The sequence below is a fragment of the Ooceraea biroi genome, chromosome 10, assembly GCF_003672135.1.
Source record: "Ooceraea biroi isolate clonal line C1 chromosome 10, Obir_v5.4, whole genome shotgun sequence".
Taxonomy (NCBI): domain Eukaryota; kingdom Metazoa; phylum Arthropoda; class Insecta; order Hymenoptera; family Formicidae; genus Ooceraea; species Ooceraea biroi.
The window spans coordinates 2052000-2074323 of record NC_039515.1 but is presented as its reverse complement, the minus strand read 5'-3'; the positions used below and the strand labels follow the sequence as shown (position 1 = coordinate 2074323).

At 47.6% G+C, this 22324-nt stretch overlaps 2 protein-coding genes across 2 annotated transcripts; one reads left to right on the top strand and one right to left on the bottom strand.

The window, feature by feature from the left end:
- Positions 1-128: 128 nt before the first annotated feature.
- Positions 129-3064, top strand: LOC105278459 (mRNA-decapping enzyme-like protein). Its single transcript, XM_011337569.3, has 4 exons — positions 129-547; positions 739-1207; positions 1443-1883; positions 2190-3064. Exons 1-4 carry the CDS (start codon positions 339-341, stop codon positions 2424-2426), a joined length of 1356 nt encoding a protein of 451 aa, XP_011335871.1. The 5' UTR covers positions 129-338; the 3' UTR covers positions 2427-3064.
- A 6-nt stretch (positions 3065-3070) lies between these two features.
- Positions 3071-20731, bottom strand: LOC105278460 (BMP and activin membrane-bound inhibitor homolog). The gene is made up of 3 exons (XM_011337570.3): positions 20223-20731; positions 4797-5069; positions 3071-4513 (listed from the first exon to the last, which is right to left on the bottom strand). The coding sequence occupies exons 1-3, from the start codon at positions 20347-20349 to the stop codon at positions 4251-4253; spliced, it is 663 nt and encodes a 220-aa protein (XP_011335872.1). The 5' UTR covers positions 20350-20731; the 3' UTR covers positions 3071-4250.
- Between the last annotated feature and the right edge of the window lie 1593 nt (positions 20732-22324).

The window sequence follows — 22324 nt, the reverse complement described above, 5'->3', positions numbered from 1 at the left end:
ATGAAGAACGCATTCACATGATCGTCGATAGAGTCCCTAGTCTTCCTAGGGACTGTAGGGCTAGGGACTCTAGCTCAAGAAGCTTCGCCGTGCCATCTTCAAAGAGTTTTGCGAACCTCGTAAGAATCAACGGCATCAACCTGAGAATCTAGTATGGCGTTTATTGTAGAAGCAGCTGCTCGCGTGATTTGAAAATATAACTTGTTTTGTGACTGGTAACCCGCCGGTGGACGAAGAGTAAAACACGGACGCTTACGCTTACGCTGTTGGTGATTGTAAGGACCGAGCCGCGTCGCAATTTCGATTAGTATCACATCATTATCAGCATCATCATCATCATGACGGACCGGACCGAGCTGAGGATGAACGTGGCTGCGTTGAAACGAGTTGACCCTTACGTCAAGGATATTCTGGAGACGGCGACTCACGTAGCCCTGTACACGTTCAATGCAGAAGAGAACGAGTGGGAGAAGACCGACATTGAGGGTGCTCTTTTTCTCTATTCAAGGAATGGCGAGCCGTACAACAGTATTCTCATAATGAACAGGTAGCATATCCCACTGATATCGTATCTTCCTTATACTTATTCATATTTGTTCCTCATTGTGCCGATGATTTGTTGAAGAAATTGTTTTGAGACTTCCACTGACATTTTTTTATGTATCTTACGCTATGATTGTATCGCTTGTTACATGGTATTAATGCAATAAGTATAGTAAAAGTTTGAATCTGTTGCAGATTGAACACAAATAATTTGGTGGAACCAGTTGCACCTGGATTAGATCTACAACTACAGGAACCATTTCTGCTATATAGAAATTCCAGATGCAACATCTATGGAATCTGGTTCTATGAGAAGGAGGAATGCGTGCGTATTGCAAACATGTTGAATAAACTGCTGAAGGAGTGCGAAGAAAGCCGCAAAGTCAACAACAAGCCGGTGGTTAAGGCAAAAAAGGCTTCGGGTCTTAACATGAACAATGTGGATATATTCAGTATGCTCAGCAAAGCACAGGAGGACTTCAACACTAGTAGAAATAGTGGAGGAGGTGGCGGTGGTAGTAGTGATAGTAGTGGCAATGCGGTGGTCGGATCTAAATCACCACTGAGAACATTCGCATCGGACAACATTATTGGACCACTTTCCGCTCCCCTTGGTCCCGATGTTACTTCGCAGAGCGTAATGGACTTTTTTGCCAAGGCAAAGGTTAGTACTCCGTTCATCCTCAAATTGATTCGATTATTAAGTTTTTGAGGTAGAATCCAAATAATATTTATTTAAATTATTCATGCGATAGTAAAAAATCTGAAAGATTTATTTAAAGTAGAATCGATATCATGTATCAAACTTGTAAAAAGTAATCTTGACATATTTAATTGCGGACTGAATTTATCTAGGATTGAAACGTCTGTTTGATCCTCTGCGTGTTTCTGTTGGCCAGGTGAACACTGGGCATTTCAAAGCGGGCGACCAGCCCACTCCAGTCGTGGTCGAGAGTAAACCTCTCCTCGCACGTTTAATGTCCCATCCGGCGGCACATACTTTGGAACATATTGAGAAGCAACAGAGATCCATAACACCGCAGCCGTCCACCCAGCAGTCACAACCAACAGCTATACCCGGCTCCGTGAACCGGTCTAAGAGACGAAACAAACCGATTTCCCAACAAGAATCATTAATGTCCACGTCGGCGCCAATCTCACAAGATCTTCCGCTGCCTACCGCTCAGGGTGATTTGGATGGCTCGACAGGGTTCCTCAGGATACAGTCGCCGACCAACACAACGCCCTCCACCTTAAGGAATCATCAGGCTTCGAACATTACCAATACCAACAATGTCAATCCACTTGCATCGTTATTTGCTCAGGCTTCCGGAAATGCAGTAAGAAAATTTAAGATTCTCTCAAATCTCTCTCAAAGCTTTGCATTGGTATTTAATTCGCCACTATTTAAATTGATACTTAGAGAGGCCAAAGGTGCCATAATTAAATTTCTAGAATCGAAAGTCTAAAATTCATCTAAAGTTTTACGAAATATTTAAAATATTGGCATTATAGTTTACAAGTTTTATGTTCGTAAAAAAAAGAGGTACGACATTTAATACATAAAGAATGCCCGAGAAGTATAATTCCAAGAAGCTAAATCTATATATACGTATTTTAATTCCGTTTTTTTCTATTTGACGTAGTCATCAGATGACATCATACCAACGTCGTTGTCAGGAAGAGGATCGGCGCCGGCATTGATACCGCCTGTGATGTTCGCGGCACCCAGTCCGCCCGATCCGCCGTTAAACCGACCGTTAGAGCCACTAACGAGGAATCAACTCTTGCAGGCGTTCGACTACCTACTAAAAAGCGATCCGGATTTCGTCAACAAGTTGCACGAGGCCTATGTGAAATCATTCGGAGAGATACTTTCCTAAATCTATCGCATTAATGCAGCACTATTGAGAAACCCATTCGGGTTGCGACTGATGACTCGATTAAGCTAAATCTCAATATTCCTATGTTACATGTGCATGTACATAAAAATGAGACGCGGTGTGCTTGAAATTCAACTGATCCGAGAGATCAAGAATCATCTTTTCTGACTTTCTTTTTTTTTTTATCAAAGGAAAGAAAATTTCCGTTCTAGCTGCGAGGGCTAGATTGTGGGTACAAAGATAGAAGGCGATACAATGTGTACACCTCGAACAGTATTTTTATAAAGCAATGTGCTCATTTCCCGTATAGAAAAAACGTATTCCATGTAGCGAGGACGTAATCGGGGGACGGAAGTGAGTGAAAAATCTTCTGCGGGACAAATTGGAAACAATGATATATACATGAAAGGAAAAAAAAACAACAGGCGGTTTTTAAACTGTGATGCCAAAACATTTATATTATACGCGCGTTTTATGGTTAAAATTTCGATGCAGCACGAGATCGTTTTTTCTGAGCTGATCAAATGGAATGAATACCTATTTTATAGAGTAATGACGTATCCTTCCCATAATGCCGATATGGTATGTGTATGTTATCGATGATGAAGAACAAATAAATAGGAACAAGAGACACACATTGAAAAGACGCTTGAAATTACATTTTACTTCGATCCTCTTTCGCTCTCTCTCCTTACAAGTGAATACATGTATAAAACAGTCTACGTGGAGATAGACTCAGATGTATTTATTTAAACGTTATTGTTATATCGTACTATCACAATACAATATTTATACGGATTTATACGGAATACGCTTAAAAATTATATTATATAAAGTAAGTAAAGTATGCTTTTCACAGATTTACTGGCTGTACCTTGAAGTCGCACTGGCGGCTCCAATGAATCATGGATTTATTTCTTAATACGGTAATCTTTACGAGGAGATTATTTTCGTAAGAGATATAGAGCTCTCTCTCCTACTCTAACGGAGTAGCACGGTTCTCGCAAAGTAAAAATACGTAATACAATAATATACTCTTAGAGAACAGTATTCGATACAACGTTCAAGACCGCGATCGTGATTCGCGCGACGCGTCGTCGCGTCGCGGATTCATCAACGGTTCGTTGAAAATATCGATAAAAAATACATAGTTATATATATTTACAATCCTACAACGATGACGCAGGATGATGCGTCGCCGTATGCGTTATACGTCGCCGTCGTAATGTCATGTTGTTGTAAAGGGTCTTGGAAATGTCAACCCGTTCTCACTCTTCGATCGCACGAGGGCGCGTGGAGGCACCGACGCGCCGACGTCCCAAGGAAATGCAACAAGTAACGCGTTATCGTCACAAATATAATTTACAGTAGTTGCTTCTTCATTAAATTCACAGCCAAGTGGAGCCTTTCCGGCGGCCCGCTAGCTTTCTAGACAAGTCTTACGACTGGACTTTAGTACACGAATCGTAGCCTCTGCGGGATCTTTATGGAGGAGAGGTTTGCGTACAGCGCGCGCAATCTCGCGCGCGTTAAATCTAAACCGTAAGAGATGAACAAAGACGAAGAAATAAAGTCAAATTGGAATAAGATTGTTAGTTATCGTGAAAAAATATTGTATCTTATCCAATGCCCCGTTACTCAGAATTGATACGCGAATGCTCGACATCCCCCGCGTTACGCAAATATAACATGTACATATATGTATATATGGCACGACTCTCCGATCGCGTCATGTACCAAAGCCAGCGCAGCCAGCTCGATTAATTAAACTATTTACTTAGAACACCTTCGTCGCGGGACTCTGTCTTTGGATCGCGGAATTTCTTAAACGAGAGGCACTTTCGGTGGTCCAAGCAAGGGCGGTCCGTTGTCGGGCGTCCGATGGGGCACGAATTTGTTCGTGGTCTGCATTGGCACAGGCCGCAACCATCTGACAGCCAGAGTGGCGATCAGGAACATGACGATAAATCCGCAGATAGCCACGATGACGGTTGTTGTCGTCGTCGTGAACAAGCTGTCCGTCGTCTGGCTCCCGTGATTGTTTGGTTGCAAAGGAGCCAAGTACGCTCGCTGACCGCCGATGAGCACTAGAATGTTAAACAAGTCAGTATTGGCGATAATATAAAAAAGATGTAATAATAGAATATAGCAAAAAATTATTATCATGAAATAACGTTAGATTTTCATCAAAAATAATTCTTTTCAATTAATATTTTGCGAGCAGCGACATTCTAATGAGAAATAGGCGATATTTAAGATTTGAATAATGCATATCGCATGATCAACGCGATAGGCATGACAAATGACAGGAATATTGGGAACGTTGAACGTTGTGAACGTGAGGCAGAGAATAAGAGAGTGCTGGCGAACCTTGTAGAGTCTTGTTAAGCCTATTTCTCATCGCAGGACTGTCCACGTGGTTGCAGAGATCCTGATTGCAGCAAAGAAATCCCGTGGGACACTGGCGATTTTTGAAGCTCTCGTCCAAGCAACCGCTGTGCGTACTGTGCTCCGCTTGCGAAAGCGGTGTGTTTGCACGGGACGGCAGCTCGGTGAAGCACTTCTTACCACGACACATATATCCCTGAGGAACGCATTCAGGTTGATTGCAGTAGCATCTTACTTCTCGTGCGTCCGGAGAATCTGTAATCAGAGAGATCATCTTTACAATGGATCACTTAATTAGGATTCCAGCGATTACATAGCTGAAAATTTTTAAGAACATGACTGATTGACATCACTCTTATTGCATCAGTTGAAGGTGAAAGTAAGCGTGAAATCGATGATTGCATAAAGTATTTCAGACATCGTATGTAGTTATCCTAATTTAAAAAATAAAAACTTTTCTCTTGATAAGAGTGTACAGGAATGACAGAAATAGTTTCAAATTCGGATATTTTGATATCCAAAACTGTGCAGCGTCTCGTTGTTGCATTCTTTTTTCCTGTTTAGCAAACGCCAAAGCGGTGACATAAGAGAAAGCGATTTAGTCTTTTTATGAGTTTCAGAAGTCGAGGATCGTGGAGGGAGAGCTGAGCCCGGGAGGTTTCTCAGAGCCCTTTAGCGCGCATAAATCGTTCGCGTGAAGGATGTCTTCACCAAGATGTCTCAAACAGACCCGCTCAGACCGGCTATCGCATGCACGCTGAACGTTCTCGATTCCATAAAAAATCCAGGGTGCGCCAAGGTTTACCGGCACGTCAGGGAATAATTCCCGGAATATCCCGTGCACGTTGCACAGGCGAACGATGAGGGTGGGCCATCGCCGATGCGACTGTGCGTTAATGAGGACCGTATGAAATAAGTGAAAAGAAGAAGGGGAGGAAGAGAAGAAAGAGAAAGAGAAGGAGGAAAGATGGGAGGCATGTTTATTATGATATTGCGAAGCCGTCTTTATCCGCGAGCATGCTTGGCTTCATTTGCCGCAACCCCCCCGGCCTACCGTCCTCTGCCGGTTCCCCCTTGCGACTTCGTCTTTCCCCACCGGTTTCTTGCTAATAAGCCCGCAGCGATGTCTTGCCTCTGTCCGTCTCTTTCTCTATATATCTCTCTCTCTTTTCCTCTCTCTTTTGCTCATTCTCCCATCACGAGCGAGCGGGCAAGCGCACAAGCCCTCTCTCCGTTCGCGGCCTGTCGGGGTCCAGCTCATCGGAGAATAAAAAACGCTAAAACAGCCGAGTCATAAAAGAAAGATTAAAGTGGAGAGGATATATGTGGAGAGAGGCATGCGAGATGCTGCCCCGTTGTGCGCACGTATCTTTCTCTCTCTCTCTCTTTTCCTTTTTTCGCTTCCTAAGTAACTCTGCACCAAATAACGCGCGAGACAAAGGATAGGGGGGCACTTGACGATTTCATCGCGTTCCACCGCGACAATTATGCGCCGCAAATTGAAAACTTGCACATGAAAGACGCAAATGAGGAGTCCCGGGAATGTTACAGTCTCGAAATGCGAGTAACGAGAGTTTTCGTTTATTTTGTACTCGGTTTTCCATTGTGTTACAAGAGTTAAATCATCTGCGCGAAATATCAAGCTAGCGTCACACGCAATAATGAAACATCACACTAGTTTTAGAGCGAGTCTTCTCGTTCTCTCATTAGTGAAAGAAATTCTTTAGTTTCGATCTGTGATATTCGAAATATCACAGATATTTTCTCTTTTTTTTCATAACGTATATTTTACTGCGGAGAGACCTGAAATAAAGAACGGTAGCCTCCAGAATTCGAAGAGGCACTCGAGGGACAATCCCGTGGGCGCGCGCATATGTGTGTATCTGCGCGCGCCCGTGTTTAAAGTAAAAAGGGAAAGGGGGGAAAGCAGCGGGAGGTCGAGGGGCCCGACTAAAGAGAGATACGACCGACCGACAAGCCTGGGGCCGGGGAGAGCCGTCCGAAAACAAACAGACTGCATCGCGGAGTCGTTCGTTATGCGTCCGTGGTATATTAATTATTCCCCGGGCCCGGTCTCCCCCACCGGGCGCGGTGAGTACCCTCTATCTTATTGCCTGCATTTCTTTTTTCGTTCCTTCGGTATCGGGGGTACCGCCGACGAGATCGGACGGCACCGAACACCGGGCACTTTCTCGATTATTGCAGTTCAAATCGTACGATGCCTCAAGGTGATTCCATTTGGGCCGCATGTGGAGTAAATGGAGTAAATTACGTGTAACTCCAAATGCGTTACTCGGCTTTAGCAAGAAATCAGTCTCGTTTGCTAAAATACACGAGATTTGCGTGGATAATCGCGTCATAAAGAAATGATAGCCTCCAGAAATTCGATTCTCATTCCGAATTTGATCACGGTGAAATCGAAAGAGATCAGAGAATGTTGGTTCCTCGCAGCGCCATTGCTTTGGAATTGGAACAAGACAGACTTCTTCTGGACAACACGGACGTGATTTCGCTTTAGTTTCTCACGATCTATTGTTTCGCTATTTCATCCCAGTGCTGTCACGTCTTCGTGACTCCAAGGAAATCGATAAGTACTCGATATTAACGTATGCAAGCGCGAGGAAAGGAGTCGAGGGATAAAAGCGCATTTAGGAATCGAACGCGATGTTCGAGAGCGGGGTTCGCTGTCTGCCCGAGGGATAGAAAGCCAAGCTGAACGGAAACTCGGGTCGAACGTGCCCGGTTGTGTGTATACGTGCAATTAGAAGAACGACGAGCTGTGTACGTGTGCATATACACATATGTGCACGCGATAGGTACCTCAGACCCATACACGCCCGAGTCGGTCGGCGTCCGCCGGCGCAATGATGAAACTAACGCGCCTCCTCGAGTATATCTATGTAATGCGCGGCGCGTTACGCAATCGTCGCGTAGACGCATTGTGCCCGAGTACGTGCATTAAACGCCGAATGCATCAGCGTGCTCGCGCTTTTCTAATTAGCGACGCGCGAGCAAACGCGGTTTGCGTAACGGCGGTTAGCGCGAGAGCGAGAACGAGCGATGATAATGAAATCGCGAATCTTACGGTGCCGTGATTTCCAAACACCGCGCCTCGTCGGATCAGATCGCGGCTACCGCACATGATCCCTGCACTAAATCACGAGCGATTATTACGTCGGCTTTTATACACACGGCAGAGAAATATGGCAGATGTTTCATCACCGGCGGGAATGCTGAAGTAGCGGTGAGAATGCGAAATAGCCACGCAAATCGAAAAAACAAAGATGCGGACGGGGATCGAGCCGATGTCCGACGAGTAGCGGCCGCGAGACACCTGTTCATACCCGAGCTCGAGCGAATGGGCTATGAACTCGCGGAGTTATGCGAAAAGGAAAAAGGAACCGGCGGACTCATCAGCACGACGCGGAAAGACGAAAGGAGTGGCCGAAACAGCGGCCGGCGAGGATGAAGAAGGCCGGGGAGGACCGGTCTTTTCTCTCGAGGAGTAGCCTACCCGAGCGATTCGTGAGAAACTCGCCGAGCGTTGCGCGCTTGCGGTATGGCGATACTCCTTACGGAGAATCGCATCATCACGATAATTACTGGATAATTTTGCACCGCAATTACAAAGAGGAATCGAAGGGTATTAAGTCCTCGCGGTCAGATCTTTTGAAGCTCCTTCCGGCATCTCTCTTACGCTAATATCGGTACGACGTTATCGAAACTGGGATCGAACTAGGTTCATCAAACAATTGGCTGAATTGCTAGTTACGTCGTAGAGATCTTTCGAGAGACAACAACCTCGCGTAATCAGCGGAAAAAAAAATTAAAGAGCACATCCATCTCGTGTACGTAAACACTTGAAGCAGCCACGGGAGTTTACGCCAACTCCGGGAGTAATGATCCTAATATTTCCGAGACGCCGTCTGTTTGAAGAAGAAAGAGAAGCAGATAACGACAGGTCAAGGCATTTTCTCTGTGCAGTAAACGAGCCTCTCCTCGGGCGACGGATGAGGGAGATGAAGGGAAGAGAGCGTGGGACAATCCATCTTCTATCCCGCTCACCCGCTTTCGGCTAATTTCCGTCTCACAAAGGTACGTACCGAAAGTGGTATTTGCGTTGGGACTTGTAACCATCGAGTTGGGCCATCCGACCCATTATGAGGATGACAGAGGAGGGAAGGGAGGGAGCAGTCCTAGGACGGCTTACGGCGATTCGGAAAGCGGGTGGACGCCGGCGGATGGTTGCGCGGGGTGGCAATTAGCAAGAACAATAGAGGGGGGAGCCTCGGGGGAGGCTCGGTCCTTGTTTCTGAGAAATAGGCGGAGGGTCTCACTCCGGGGGCCCTGCCGTTTCACGGGGTCAGGTATGCGTATCTCTACGGTCTCGAACGCACTATTGTACACACGTATACATGGGCGTCGACGTAAGTATACGTACGCACGGGCCCCGGCGTTTCGGCCCTAGAAGACAGGTTCCCCGACGTAGTCTCCGGGGTCTCTCGGCGCAACCCGGTGATTAGCCCTACTTAACTGGGATGCGCGGTACGAGCAGACGCGAGCGGCCCATCGGCTCCGCGACTTAAAAGGCATCCTCGTCAATTATATGCAATTGCCAAATTGCTCCAAATTACAACGCGTCCATCGGTCCTCCGAGGTACGTCGGGGCGCTCCATGATGATTTTCGTGTTTTTGCGAAGGCCGAAATCTGCGCCGCCACCGTCGCGGGCAAGCGCGCGCGCCCGATCGCCTTTTGATTACGACGTTTCGCCGAACGCGGCCGTATGATTAGCCGGGATCCGGGCTAATTAAGGTCGAAATTTTAACGTGGGGAGCGACGAGAGACGCGCGACGTCCAGTGAATTTCGAGGACGCCCGCGAGATTTCTGTTTTCGCTGACAAATCAACGACGTCGTCCCTGAAATGATTATTCCGTCCCTGAGACATTTTGATTAGCTTAAGAAGCCACTGATCAGCCGAGATATTTACAATGCTCGCGTGATTGCCTCAAATGATCGAAAGGAACATCCACGAGATGTAGCGAGAAAACGGAGTGAATTACGTCAGCCGTAATGTGCGATGTGATTATCCTTTAGTTACGCGCTCAGTCTTCCGATTGATCGCGCGCATTTTGCGCTCGTTATCTTATCGCGGTGTGTGAGATAATGTTCGATTTCTCTTACTTCCTCATTTCGGCGTCGCGCGAGCTGCCTGGATGAAACGCGCGACATCACGTGTAACGTCCCGTAGAATAACGTTTCCCTTAAAGTCTTTGTTTCCGCTCGTTTGCGTGCGCAGTAGCGCGAACTCGTACGACTCTCGCTCGCTTCTGTATGGGTGCGTGTACGGGGGGGGGGGGCACCAGCTGGCGCTTAGCCGACGTCAAGCCGCCAAGTGTAATCGCACGATGCGAAATTGCCGGCCGATGCGTCGTCGCCGACGAGCGTGCGATCCGAAATCTGCGTGTCGCAACGCGTTTCCGTTCTTTTATTTTTTTGCTGCAACGCGAGGCGATGACTAACAAGGAAACACAACGTTTCTTTTAACTCGTTTATTGTAACGAATGTTTATTTACCTCGAACTTCTTCTTTGATCAACTAAATTTGTTAAATCAATTAAAACCTGGCAGGAAATTAATTAAAAATCAAGTTCACTGTTTATCCCCTGATGTTTATTATTGCACCTATTTTAGCAGCTACTTCCTTCTGCTTCCTGGCGTATAAACATCAGCCGGGACAAAGCAGGTATGTAACCCCAACCGTAGCCGCTGAAGCGTTCGATGATTTATTGCGGGAACAAAGGCCGACCGCGCGCGCGCTCGATACTCGGAGAGGAAGTGCGAGCCACCCGTTCGAGACGGCGATCCCTCGTTTACTGTAAAACGAGGAGGAAGCGTTCTACGACAACTTTCTCGTCCGATCTCGGTATCTGGTAACCGGCTGAAACCACTTAGATTCGCTTCCAGCGTCTGTCGACGCATGTACGAGTGCACACGCGCGCGTATGTGCGTGTGAGTTGCAGTAAAAGTGACTACGAGTTATAAAAGTGCGACCGTAATAAACGGACGAGTGTCGCAAGAATCGGCGTCGGTGAATTGCGGCAATTCGGCATGCCTGCGTTCATGGGACGCCATCATCATCGTCAGCCTTCATGACGCCAGCAGGTAGACGACCGTTTCGCCGGCAGTCGACGAGCGTTTCGTTTCGAGCGGTTAGCTTGAACGGTATCGCGTTCCCGATTTGACCACGCTCGATCGAGCACTATCAATGAAACCGGAGCCACGTTCCCCTCGGCTGCGTAATTTACCGTTTGCCTCGCGCTACGTGCATCACGCGTATCGCGCGCGATTACGCATCTCGCCGGCACGACTCTGCGCATCGCAGACTCGAAAGAAGAGACCGAACGCCGATAAAAAGTTTCGCCGGTCTCGTTTCGGCTGGGGCGAGTGGTAGTTTTTTTTTTCTTTTACTTCATCGGAGGCACAGATGTGAAAGTGACACGAGTGACTTGTGGCTTTAACCGCGCGTATTTATAGACGCGATTTCCTTGGAACCGTTGACATTGATTCTGGGAATGTATCGCGCAGTGCGTATATTTATAGAAACGCATTGTGCGAAGTGCATCGACAAAGTGCAAAGAAAAAGTCGAAGCGTCGCCGATGACGACGCGTACCCGGTGCATCGAATACGAATACAGTACGTGTGTAACATGACAGTGTGGTAGTGCGAGTAAAAATTCATAAAGCGCCCGAAAAAATTCAACGGACAAATTCGCTCCGTAAAAAAATTCGCGAGATCCTCGCGCGGGGTAGGTAATTAATTCACCCGGCGTTTTCTCGGCGCTACGATCGCGGCGGTATGCAGCATACAACCATGATCGAGATTCTCGTTTCTATCCCGCGATTACTTTCGCTCGCCTCGAGCGATGTGAACACGTCATCGGTCCGCAAAAAGCTCGTGAAGGGGGAAGAGCGGAGTCGCGTTAATTGATCCAGAACGGTCGCGCCGTTATTGGCCGGCCATCGCCGAGTATCGGTGGCACGTGATTTCGATGTGCGGCGCGATTCAACGTAGGAGAAAGAGAGGAACGAGAGAGAGAGAGAGAGAGAGCGAAGCAGTTGCGAGCGAGTACACGGCGCGATTCGAAAGCGATAAGGAAATAAGACTTCGCTCGATTTGCATTTCTGACGGCGCGCTCGCGACGATCATCGAATTCTCGTCACACTCGCGATGAAGAAACGCACCGAAACAATGGAAATCTCTTCTCGTTAGTTTCAGCCGCGATGGATCGCGCGCCACTTTCTTCGGCGCTCGCGATCGCTCTCGCCGGCCAGTTATCGCGCGCATCGTTCGCAAGTTCGTTGATCGCCGGAGTTGGCGAGCAGTGCCGACGGTGGCCGGAGGAGAACGGCGGATTGCGACAGCGCTCGTTCATTTGGATTCGACGCGTCTCGAACCTGAAGTTGCACACGCACGCGTGCATACATACATGCATGCATGCCGCACGCGGACTTTTGCGTGCCTGTGGGCGACGCGACGCGACGCGACTCGGCACGGCGTCGCTCCGCGTCGCGTCGCATACGAAACGTGCGATTAACATAACACACCGCGTCCGTCCATTCCGAATGCCGCGGATATAACGCGCACGGTGATTGACGGCCGATTGTAAGTAGCAAAAAGCAAACGTACGTCTCGAACGACTGGTTATGCGTACGCGGCGTAACGCGCGATTCTGCATTTGGACGCGCGCGCGTGCGCCTCGTCGCGCATTTTTGATCAGCGCATCGCGCCGTGGATATCGAAGCGTAGAAAGGGAGTGCGTTCGCCCTTTTCTTCTCCCGAAGGTTCCTCTCGTGGGAAAGAAAGGGTCTCTCGCCTCGTCATCGCCCAGGATTCCCGGAAAATGACGTCGAAAATTCGACATAATTGCTTTTTCTACGTATGAGTGCGATTTGGTGCGCTCGACCAATAATGCCGATAACAATCAGCGGGCTCTTTCCGCGGATATATATACGGTACCGCTGCACACGGAATACACGTTCGAAACGGTGGGGCTATATATTTATAGCGAGATCGCGTACGTGATCGTTTACGCGATCATATAGGTACGTGATCGTATGCGGCGCGACCGCGGCGAGCACGCGCGTGATTTTTACATAACAAAGGTGGGGATCCGGGAGCGGGGTCGCCGTGAATGGGATGCTAAATCGGAACGGGAGACGCGGATAATAATGCCGCATAATAATGTACGAACGTGCATGATAATCGGAGAGCGCATGCATTAGTATACACATGCGTTCCCATTACGGCAGTTATTTTTATCGATCGGGAATGACACGAAGGCTCGATTACTCAACGATGTGTTTAAAAGTTTCCGATTCTGTTGCGGGAGCAAGCTGCGTGGCTTCGACGCGATCCTATTCGGTCGCGACGATTCTGATTCACCGGCAGAAAATCCCGGCCGGATTTGATTTAAATCCGCCAAGCACGCGCAAACACGCTCCCGCCCCCGGCCCGTCATTTACGTCCGGCGTCGTGCCGTTTTACTCGCTCGTCTCCACAGAGTACCCTTGTTCTCGATCCTCGTCCGCTCGCTCGCGCTCTCGAGCACTCGGGCACTCACGAGGCGGAAAAAGAGCTACCCGCAAACCGACGCGGGGGATTTTACGAGCGGTGACGACGACGCGGTACGGGTCGCGTACGGTTTCGCGGTGGCTTAAGGATGTAAGTGGCACCAAGTCGTAAACAAGTAGCGAGCGAGTCGATCGAGATTACATGAATTAGCATCTCTCGCGGCTGAGAAAATACGCCCCGTGTCGCTCGCCTACACGCAAACTGTGCGCCAAGTCGCGCGACCAGCGCCGTATCAATCAAATCAGGCGTGTAAATTTCGTTGAGCAGCCCTCGAGCACGAGGAGAGCGTGAAATTTCCGATGAATAGCGACGGATGCTCCAACGGCGCGTGTCGTCGTATTTGCCGACGTCGATGAATAACGTTCTCTCTAAATGGAAAGCTCGCGTCAGCGGTGGCCATCGAACGGACTGTCGACGCGCGCGTTGCATTCGTTCCGCTCAATCTAGTGGCGGTTTGTGCCGCGTGAGGCGAAAGTTATTGCTTTTTATTATTATTTGCTGCTATTACTATAATTACTTATTACGTAACTGTTCTGCTGTCATTTCGCGTATGACTTCCAACTGAAGTGCGCGACGCCTTTATATGGGCGTCGTGAATTCTGCCATGGCAATTTAATTAATAGCGCGGCGCGCAACATCGATGCAACCAAATGATTGACACGTCTACATTTTAGAGCTTTTGCTAGTATTTAATATTTAATTTTATTATTATTTTATTATTTACTATTATTTAGTACTTTTCCTAGAAAGGTGCATATATGTGTTCTTTCGTGTTGCGAAAAATGTAGGCCGCTCGTTCGACCTACTGTAATTGGCATGATTGGTGCACGCTACAACACATTTCAAAAGATCCCGCTAAAAATTTGAATCAAGAAACGTGACTCCTGTCCCGTGTCCCTTCCTGTTGCGTTTACACGTGACATGCCGGAGCGCTGGCAATTAGCGTGAGATGTAGCGTTCACTTCCGTGTGCCACCGCTCGCGAAGTGCAAAGAGCGAATGCAACGTAGCGACGAGTCACGTTAAGGGTGTCGCGACGAGAGCGGAGTAAATCCGTCTTCAACATGTATGACGCGTCACGTAAAACAGCTCTAATGAAAAATCATTCGACATGTATGGACATGCACATGCAGATGCGGAAATTGACGGATCATCCCATAAAGCGATAGAACGGCCGCATCTCGCGCGAGTTCGCTCTCCTCTCTCCCGAGAAGCAAGAGACGAGCTCGTCGTCGCAAATCCGGGCGTAGCACGGATCCCTTCCGTGCGGGACACCGCGTACGTATGCACATATGTACATACACACATACATACATGCATACAGTCCGCCACGGCCAAGTATTTATGTACGGAACGTACGTAGAGCGCCGAAGAGGTACAAACTCGTCACGCACGCATGCACATCCGTGTGGCCGACAGGCGCCACCGGCGCGACGCTGTGTGCGTCCGTGTACGCTCGTAGGTGTGCGTGTGCGTGCGCGCAAGTAGCGTAACGCCATGCGCCAGCTGTGGCGGCGGCCGCCGCCGCCGCTACCGCGCGCTGTTGAGTACTTACGAGTACACGAGACGCGCGTGTGTGCGAGCGATAAACCGGGCGTGTGCGTGCATGCGCTCCGCTCTCCTCGTTGGCGTCGATGAGCACGCATTTTTCGTCGTCGTCGCGCCACTCGAGAGACAACGGTGGCTCCGTGACGACGGGAACGACGGCGACGATGCGATGAGTAATAGCGTGGATCGAAGCCTCGATGAAAGAAAACTTTCGCCTGAATTTCGTGCAGAAAGCAACTATCAAGGGACTCTTTTTTTTTATAGCTCTTTGAAGCAAGTGGTATGAAAAATGTCCCACTTTTTAGAGCTTGCATGGTGGGTGGGACGTTATTCATATTTAAATCGTGAAATTACTATATAGAAGCACGGAGATTTACATTCTGTCCCACTTATTTACTATAGTTGGAGACTCACATTCTTGTCACATTTTATAAAAATAAAATTTTTGCGCAACAAGGAATTTTTTGTCGTAACATCCTGTGCTTCAAAGAGCTAGGGATTGTATTTTTTCAAACGTAATTCTCGAGCGCATTCTCGAGCACGTCGCGTTCGTCGAGTCAATGGGAGATCTCTTTTTGGTGTGTTTGTCGCAAGACTTGCTTGAATTTTGCGCTTCAAAGTCCGAGCATACGTGCACGTACGCACGTACACACAATCACGAAAATAGAGGATAAAAGCCGCAATCTGTGGCTACGATCCTGGACGGGGACACGCGATCGAGCTTTGCAATTCCACGTAATGAACTAAAAATAGTGCTCGCAACCGTCCATTACATTTTCCGATCTATCGCATCAACGTGATAGCCACGACGCGCATCACGAAATTTCGATCGTGGGAATCCGGTTCCCATTAATTGCATAGAATGAGCATTATCCAGCCTCGATAACGCGATTCATTAACGAATCTGCGGTGGATCTCGTGCGTGCAAAATAAAACGAGAAATGACAGAGTCGCCATCGTCGGATGCCGTTATTACACGGTTTAACGAGGGATTCGCGTTTGGATTAATGGTCTCAAGGCAGGAGGAACTGCGACTTTTTGCCAAGGAACGCGAAATTTCGAGTGCGGGATAATTCCGTGAAATCGACGAATTTGTCATCTGTCGAGCTACGCGCCGGACGGACAGCGAGCGCGATCTAATTTTGCTTCACAGCCTAGGAGGAATGCGCGCATAAGCGACGATCAATGTTAACCCATTCGATATTTAGAGCGCGAGTGGGGAAGAAAGGAAGGGACTTGTCGGTCGTCTACATTATCCAGCTACATCGAAATCCACTTGAATTCGATTGTCCAAAGAGAGAAGAACGCAGAGTGCACGGGGGACGGTGCAGGATGTACGCGACGCGCGCAACAAGCGTGTCGGCAGGTATCCTATATCACGTGTACAAGCACAGCGCAGCGTGTACACGCGTGCATTAAAATACTGCCCGGTGCGCGGCCGGATACCGCACGATTGCTCTTGTTTTTCGCGAGCACAGTCAGAGCGCTTGAACTGTGCGATTGATCGCGCGAGAAACGAAACCGTACGCTTCTTGAATATTACGGAGGACCTCGTCGGTTGGTGGACCGCGAGCATTAAACGCGCGGCCGATCGTGCTCCGCTATCCGCGCGCCCAGCCGGCGCCCGGCATATGTTTCATCGGTCCCTCCTTAGGCTACGTTCAGAAAAGGCGGATTCCGCGCGAATGCGTCCGCGCGGAAATTGGGAGCTGTTCAGGAGTCACGGAAATCACGCGGTGCGTCTGACTGCGCTGTCAGAATGATTAAATTCAATCTCAAATTATTATCATGTAATAAAGAGCAAACGTGCCAAGTATGGTCTTTTTTTCCAATGAATCCTCAGCGCTTGCGAATATTTCCACTAATTCTTACCAAGCCTGATTTTGTTTATTAACGTAATCTTTGCACTTGTGCACTGGAATACTCCATATTCCATATTGCGAATGTTCTTGATTTCATTAATAAAAAGTTCCGTATCAAAACGCTCGAATTATGCTTATAAGAAAATTGTCGGAGCACTCTTCTTGCGTGCAAACCGCGCGGAATCCGCAGACCAATTGAACGCACTCTAGGCAATTCATACAATTCAACTCGCGCGGAATACGCGCGGTATCGACTTTTCGGTGGTCGATCGACGGTGAACGCGCGAATAATATCACCGCGCGGACGTGTGTGAACAACTATATATTAGGAGTGTGATTTAGTTTTGAGGTTTTGCAACAGATGGCTGTAGTGTCAGTTTGTTCCAATAGCTGTTTCCGATAACTGTTCTTTCTTACAGTGTTGACATTATCCATGACATTTAGTAGCATTGTAGCAATAGATGCAATAACAGTCGTGTTTATATCATCGTAAAAATGCAACTTCCGAAAGCTCTTTAGCATTTTCGACATGCGTTGCTTTTGTTTTTTAATCAAAAGAAAACTGCGGCTGACGGTTATAGACTTCTTGTGGAAACTTATGGTGATTCTGCCCCATCAATTAAGACGTGTGAATACTGGTTTAGACGCTTTAAAAGTGGTGATACTGATGTGAAGGACAAAGAACGCTCGGGACAACCAAGAAAGCTTGAGAATGCAGATTTGCAAGCATTATTGGACGAAAATCCAACACAATCCGCTTCAGAACTTGCCAGAGCATTAAATGTTGATCGTACAACAGTTACCAAACATTTACATGAAATGGGAAAAATTCAGAAAGAAGGGAAATGGGTTCGACATCAATTATCGGAAAGTGCCATTGCGAACCGGTTGAACATTTGCATTTCGTTGATCGCCAGGCAAAAAAAGAAGAGTCTTTTGCCTCGGATTGTTACTGGGGATGAAAAGTGGATCTATTTTGATAATCCGAAACGCAGAAAATCATGGGTGGATCCAGGCGAACCATCAACATCCACTTCGAGACGCAATATTCACGGTTCAAAAGTAATGCTCTGTATTTGGTGGGATAGTGTACTATGAGCTGTTAAATCCGCATGAGACTGTCACGGCTGATCGTTATCGACACCAATTGTACAAGTTGAAGCAAGCATTGGACCAAAAACGACCACCAATTGCGAGTAAACGGCGGAAAGTGATTCTTCTTCATGACAACGCTCGACCTGACGTTGCGTTATCAGTGAAAGAAACACTATTAGAGCTCGAATGGGAAGTCTTACCGCACCCCGCGTATTCTCCGGACATTGCTCCATGCGATTATTATTTGTTCCGGTCGATGCAAGACGCTTTAGAGGATACACACTTTCATAATTTCGAAGAAGTGCGAAAATTCGTCGACGAATGGATCAACTGAAAAGAAGAGTGATTTTATCGTGGTGGAATCCATCTCTTGTCAGAAAGATGGGAAAAAGTTATAGAAAACGAAGAAAAATATTTTGATTAAGGTATTCATTCATTATTATATTTAAATACATGCGTTTTTGAGCAAAAAAACCCTCAAAACTAAATCACACCCCTAATAGAAATCAGTACAACTGGATACCGCGCGGTTTTATTCTCGCGGATTCCGCGCGGACGAATCCGCCTTGTCTGAACATAGCCTTAAACTTGCTGTCGTGCGAAATTTCAATATTTATTGTGCTTCGACATCTTTATCCGGTTATTCATACGCGCGCGCGCGCGCGCATATGAGGAAGACCAGAAGTGGAGTCGCGCATAAATAAAGAGTGTCGATAACACTAATGACTATAACGGCGTTATCGGGATACGTGGTCGGTGTACTCGCTGTACGGACAATACGCGTAACATCGCCGGTGTCCCCCGACCAAGACTTGTCAGTAATAGATACGGATTATCGTACGTAGAGAAGGGTACATCGAGAAACGAGGGGGCCAGAGAAAAGGAACGGACTGGTCCATGCGCGCGTGATGCTGGCGGGCGCCGCTCGCGGATGTAAATCTATCGATCGATCGTGAATCACTCGGTACGTCGCGACGCGGTGCAAGCGAGCGTTCGCCCCGGCCGAGGCGAGTAAACGATTTTATTGCCCGCGTCGAGCATTCCACGAACGACGATCGGCCCCCTTTCAAGATAGTTTACACTATCGCGCAATAGCCTTTGTTTGTTTGCGGCCGCAGGAGTTCTAACAAACTCCTCCTTGGCGCCGAGATATTTTTGGAGAGCACGGGAGTGCCTCATCTGCCCTTGCGATAACGGCGATTAAGCAACTTGTGCTTTCCTCTTTTTAGAAACTCACGTATTACAAAAAGAAAATTTTTTCTTGCCGGAGGATACAAAGACTTTTTTTTCAAAAAGAGAATTTTTTGTAAATAAAAGAAATAAAAACGTTTATCACGAGTTTTCTTCGGTCCTGCTGCAATTTTACTTTCATCTTTTATATTGAGTTAATAAAATAATTTGGAAAAAAAGAATTCTGTAATTATTATATTAGTGTACGTACTAATCAGCAAGCAATCGATCTCTAATCCCCAAGCAAACGTGTTGAAAGTATTGAAAGTTGATACAATCGTCCTTGCGTCGAAGTGGATTTACAACTTGCACGAATCGTCAAAAGATTTCATCATACTCTTTGGATCTCCTAATTATTTCTGTTGCAACATTGCAACGCACGGGCGTATAATCGGTCGCATACGATAGCCGCTCTCTTTGAAGAGATACGAATTGCTAAATTCGCGAGGATTAGCAAAATAAGCGTGCTGCCGTACACGTGCACGCACCATGCTTCCTGCGATCATTCGCACGCAAGTATCTCATCTCTGTTAGCAGTACAGTAAATAGATCGGAGCGCCACGATTTATATTGTACAGCCGTGTCGAAAAAACGAAAAGAAATTCATATCATCCAAGTAAACGATCTGTGACGGTGACAAAATCCTATTCATCCATGTTTCACATTTTAACATTTGTATGTTTATATACGTTTATACACGTCCAATAATTTCCCTACAAATTTAACTTTTACACATTTAACTTTAGATTACTATCGTGCGTGACAAGCGATACGAGTGTTCGGAATGCCGAAGGACATTCTCGCGAGTGAGAAAAGTGCACGGAAAGTGCAATATAAGCGCGATTCAGATATACCTTCCACGGATCTGGTGCAGTCGGCCGGCTGTCTCGCGCTCTCATTTCCGCGCATGCATCGCCGACTTGTTTGAGCACACGCTCTGTTCTTCCGGTGCGTTTAACGAAGTATCGGTCGCGCGTGCAAATACACTTCTCGCTAACGAATTTATTCATTATTTATAAAGACGAACGAAGACTTTTATACCTTTAGTGACAGATTTCGCCTCGTTGTCAGCAAGCACCTCGTAATCTTCCGGATCCAGATTAATTGGCGTGCCGTTAGTGACGACAAAGCTCGTCGCCACGAGGATCAACAGGCCGCACGGTAGCATCCTGGTCGAAAATGAATCCAAAAGTTGAATCGGCGAGTCTCAGGACGGCAGCGAATCCGTCGCCAATTGGCACAAGAACGTCGTCGTCGTTGTCGTTGTTGTCTTCGTTCTCGTCTTCCTCGTCAAGCCTAGGCTGACCCTCTCCTCCAAGACTCAGGCACGTATTTCTCTCAATTTTTCTTCCGAAACTAATTACAAGGTTAGGGCATTTGCATCATTATCCTTTCCCTACAGCGTCACGATCGAGGGATCGTCCAACCGATTATCGTTTTGCGCATAACGAGCGCGATCGGCGAAGAGAGGCGCGCAGACGGCAAATTAGCGCGGAGAGAGCGAAGTATCGGAACACCCGCGTACGTACACCGCGCGGTCCGGCGGCTGACTGACTGACTGACTGACTCAGTCACTCGGGTAGGCCATCGCGCCGGCGGCCGGCCGCCACGATGCCAGGCCGCCGCGCACCCGCTCTCGGGCACCCGGCGCGGCGCGTCGGCCAGAACACTCGCCCCTCGGATAGTTTTTAAAAAGCCGGGGCCGCCTGCCTGCTTGCCTGCCTGTCTGCTTGCTTGCCTGCTTGCCTGCCTGCTTGCCTGCCTGCTTGCCTGCCTGCCGTTCCCTATGCCGTCGCCGCCATCGTCGCCGCGTGATGCGTGCGCTCGTTACCACGCTCGACTCGTCGCCGCGGCACAGGCAGATGTGGTCGCGAGGTAATTATCTCCACTTGTCCGCGATTTCGCAGATATTCCCGCGCGCGTATGTAGTCGCGCGTCGGACGGCGCGGCGTCTCCGAGAGCGTTCTCTCGCTTCTCGGCGGAATCACGGCGATGAGTTTCGCACCCGCGATAATTCGCTAGCTGTGCAAATTAATTCGTTGCCTTTCGTTTCACGCATTTCCGCAGCGATCGTTTTAAGTTCGAATATCTGGATTGGATGTCGCGCCTTTGAAGTACCGCCAAATCAATTTTTGCAAAACGGTGTACTAACAGGGTGCAAATTTTATAGGAACGAACATCTTAACTTGTTTAATAAACATCAATCCTGATTTTTGTTTAAAAAAGTATCGAATTAATTTGTCCGTATAATATTAGGTTGTATAATATCTGTCGATATGATAGAAATTATGCACCAGCCTAATAATAATAAATTTTCCACTTAGCACGTGATTAACGAGGGGAAATTTATTCATTATGTCATTATGTTCATTGTCGATTCATTACGTCAATGTATTATGCCAGTGCAATTCATTATGTAGATTCTAGAGGACTCCATTACCGTCGGACGCCGAAACGCGTAGGTCCTTCCACATATCGAGATAATCGAGTTGACGCAACATGCAGGAATTCGATTATTATTCCAAGAGGATCGCGCGCCCGGCGCGCTACTTACATTGCGACAATATTATCTGATAGTGTACATACAGGCGCGTCCGATCGGTCAGCACGTCGGCAACGTGTGCGTGTATCTGCGTGTGTGTAGATGCGTGTGGGTATATGTCACTAGTCCGAAACGGTGTGCGTGCAGTTTGCCGACAGAAAGTCGGTGAGAACCGATGTATAAGCGGAAGGGGATGGTGGCGCCTGAACACCGAGACGCCACTGCCAAAGCCGTGCGACGCGTCATGACGTGTCTGTGCCTGCTTTTTCTCGTTGGTCGTCAACCGTTCTTCTCGAAGAAAGAATATTTCGGCGACATTCAGGTCCTCTCCTCTTTTGTCCTTCGCAAAACTCTATTGTTCCCCGTTAAGTCTAAGTACGTGATTTTAAATAGCGTTAGAGATTTTAGTACGTTGCTGTTTAAACTATTCACTTCGGAGCTGAACAAATGATTAGCCGTTTCTTAGTACTTCTAGCTTGTAGTTACTATGACTTTTTCTTTTATTGTATAAGAATATTCTTTTGAGAAAAAATATGAATTCATCAATTTTGCAATGACAGTATTGTTGTTGATAAACATCGAGATGTTAATCACGTGATCG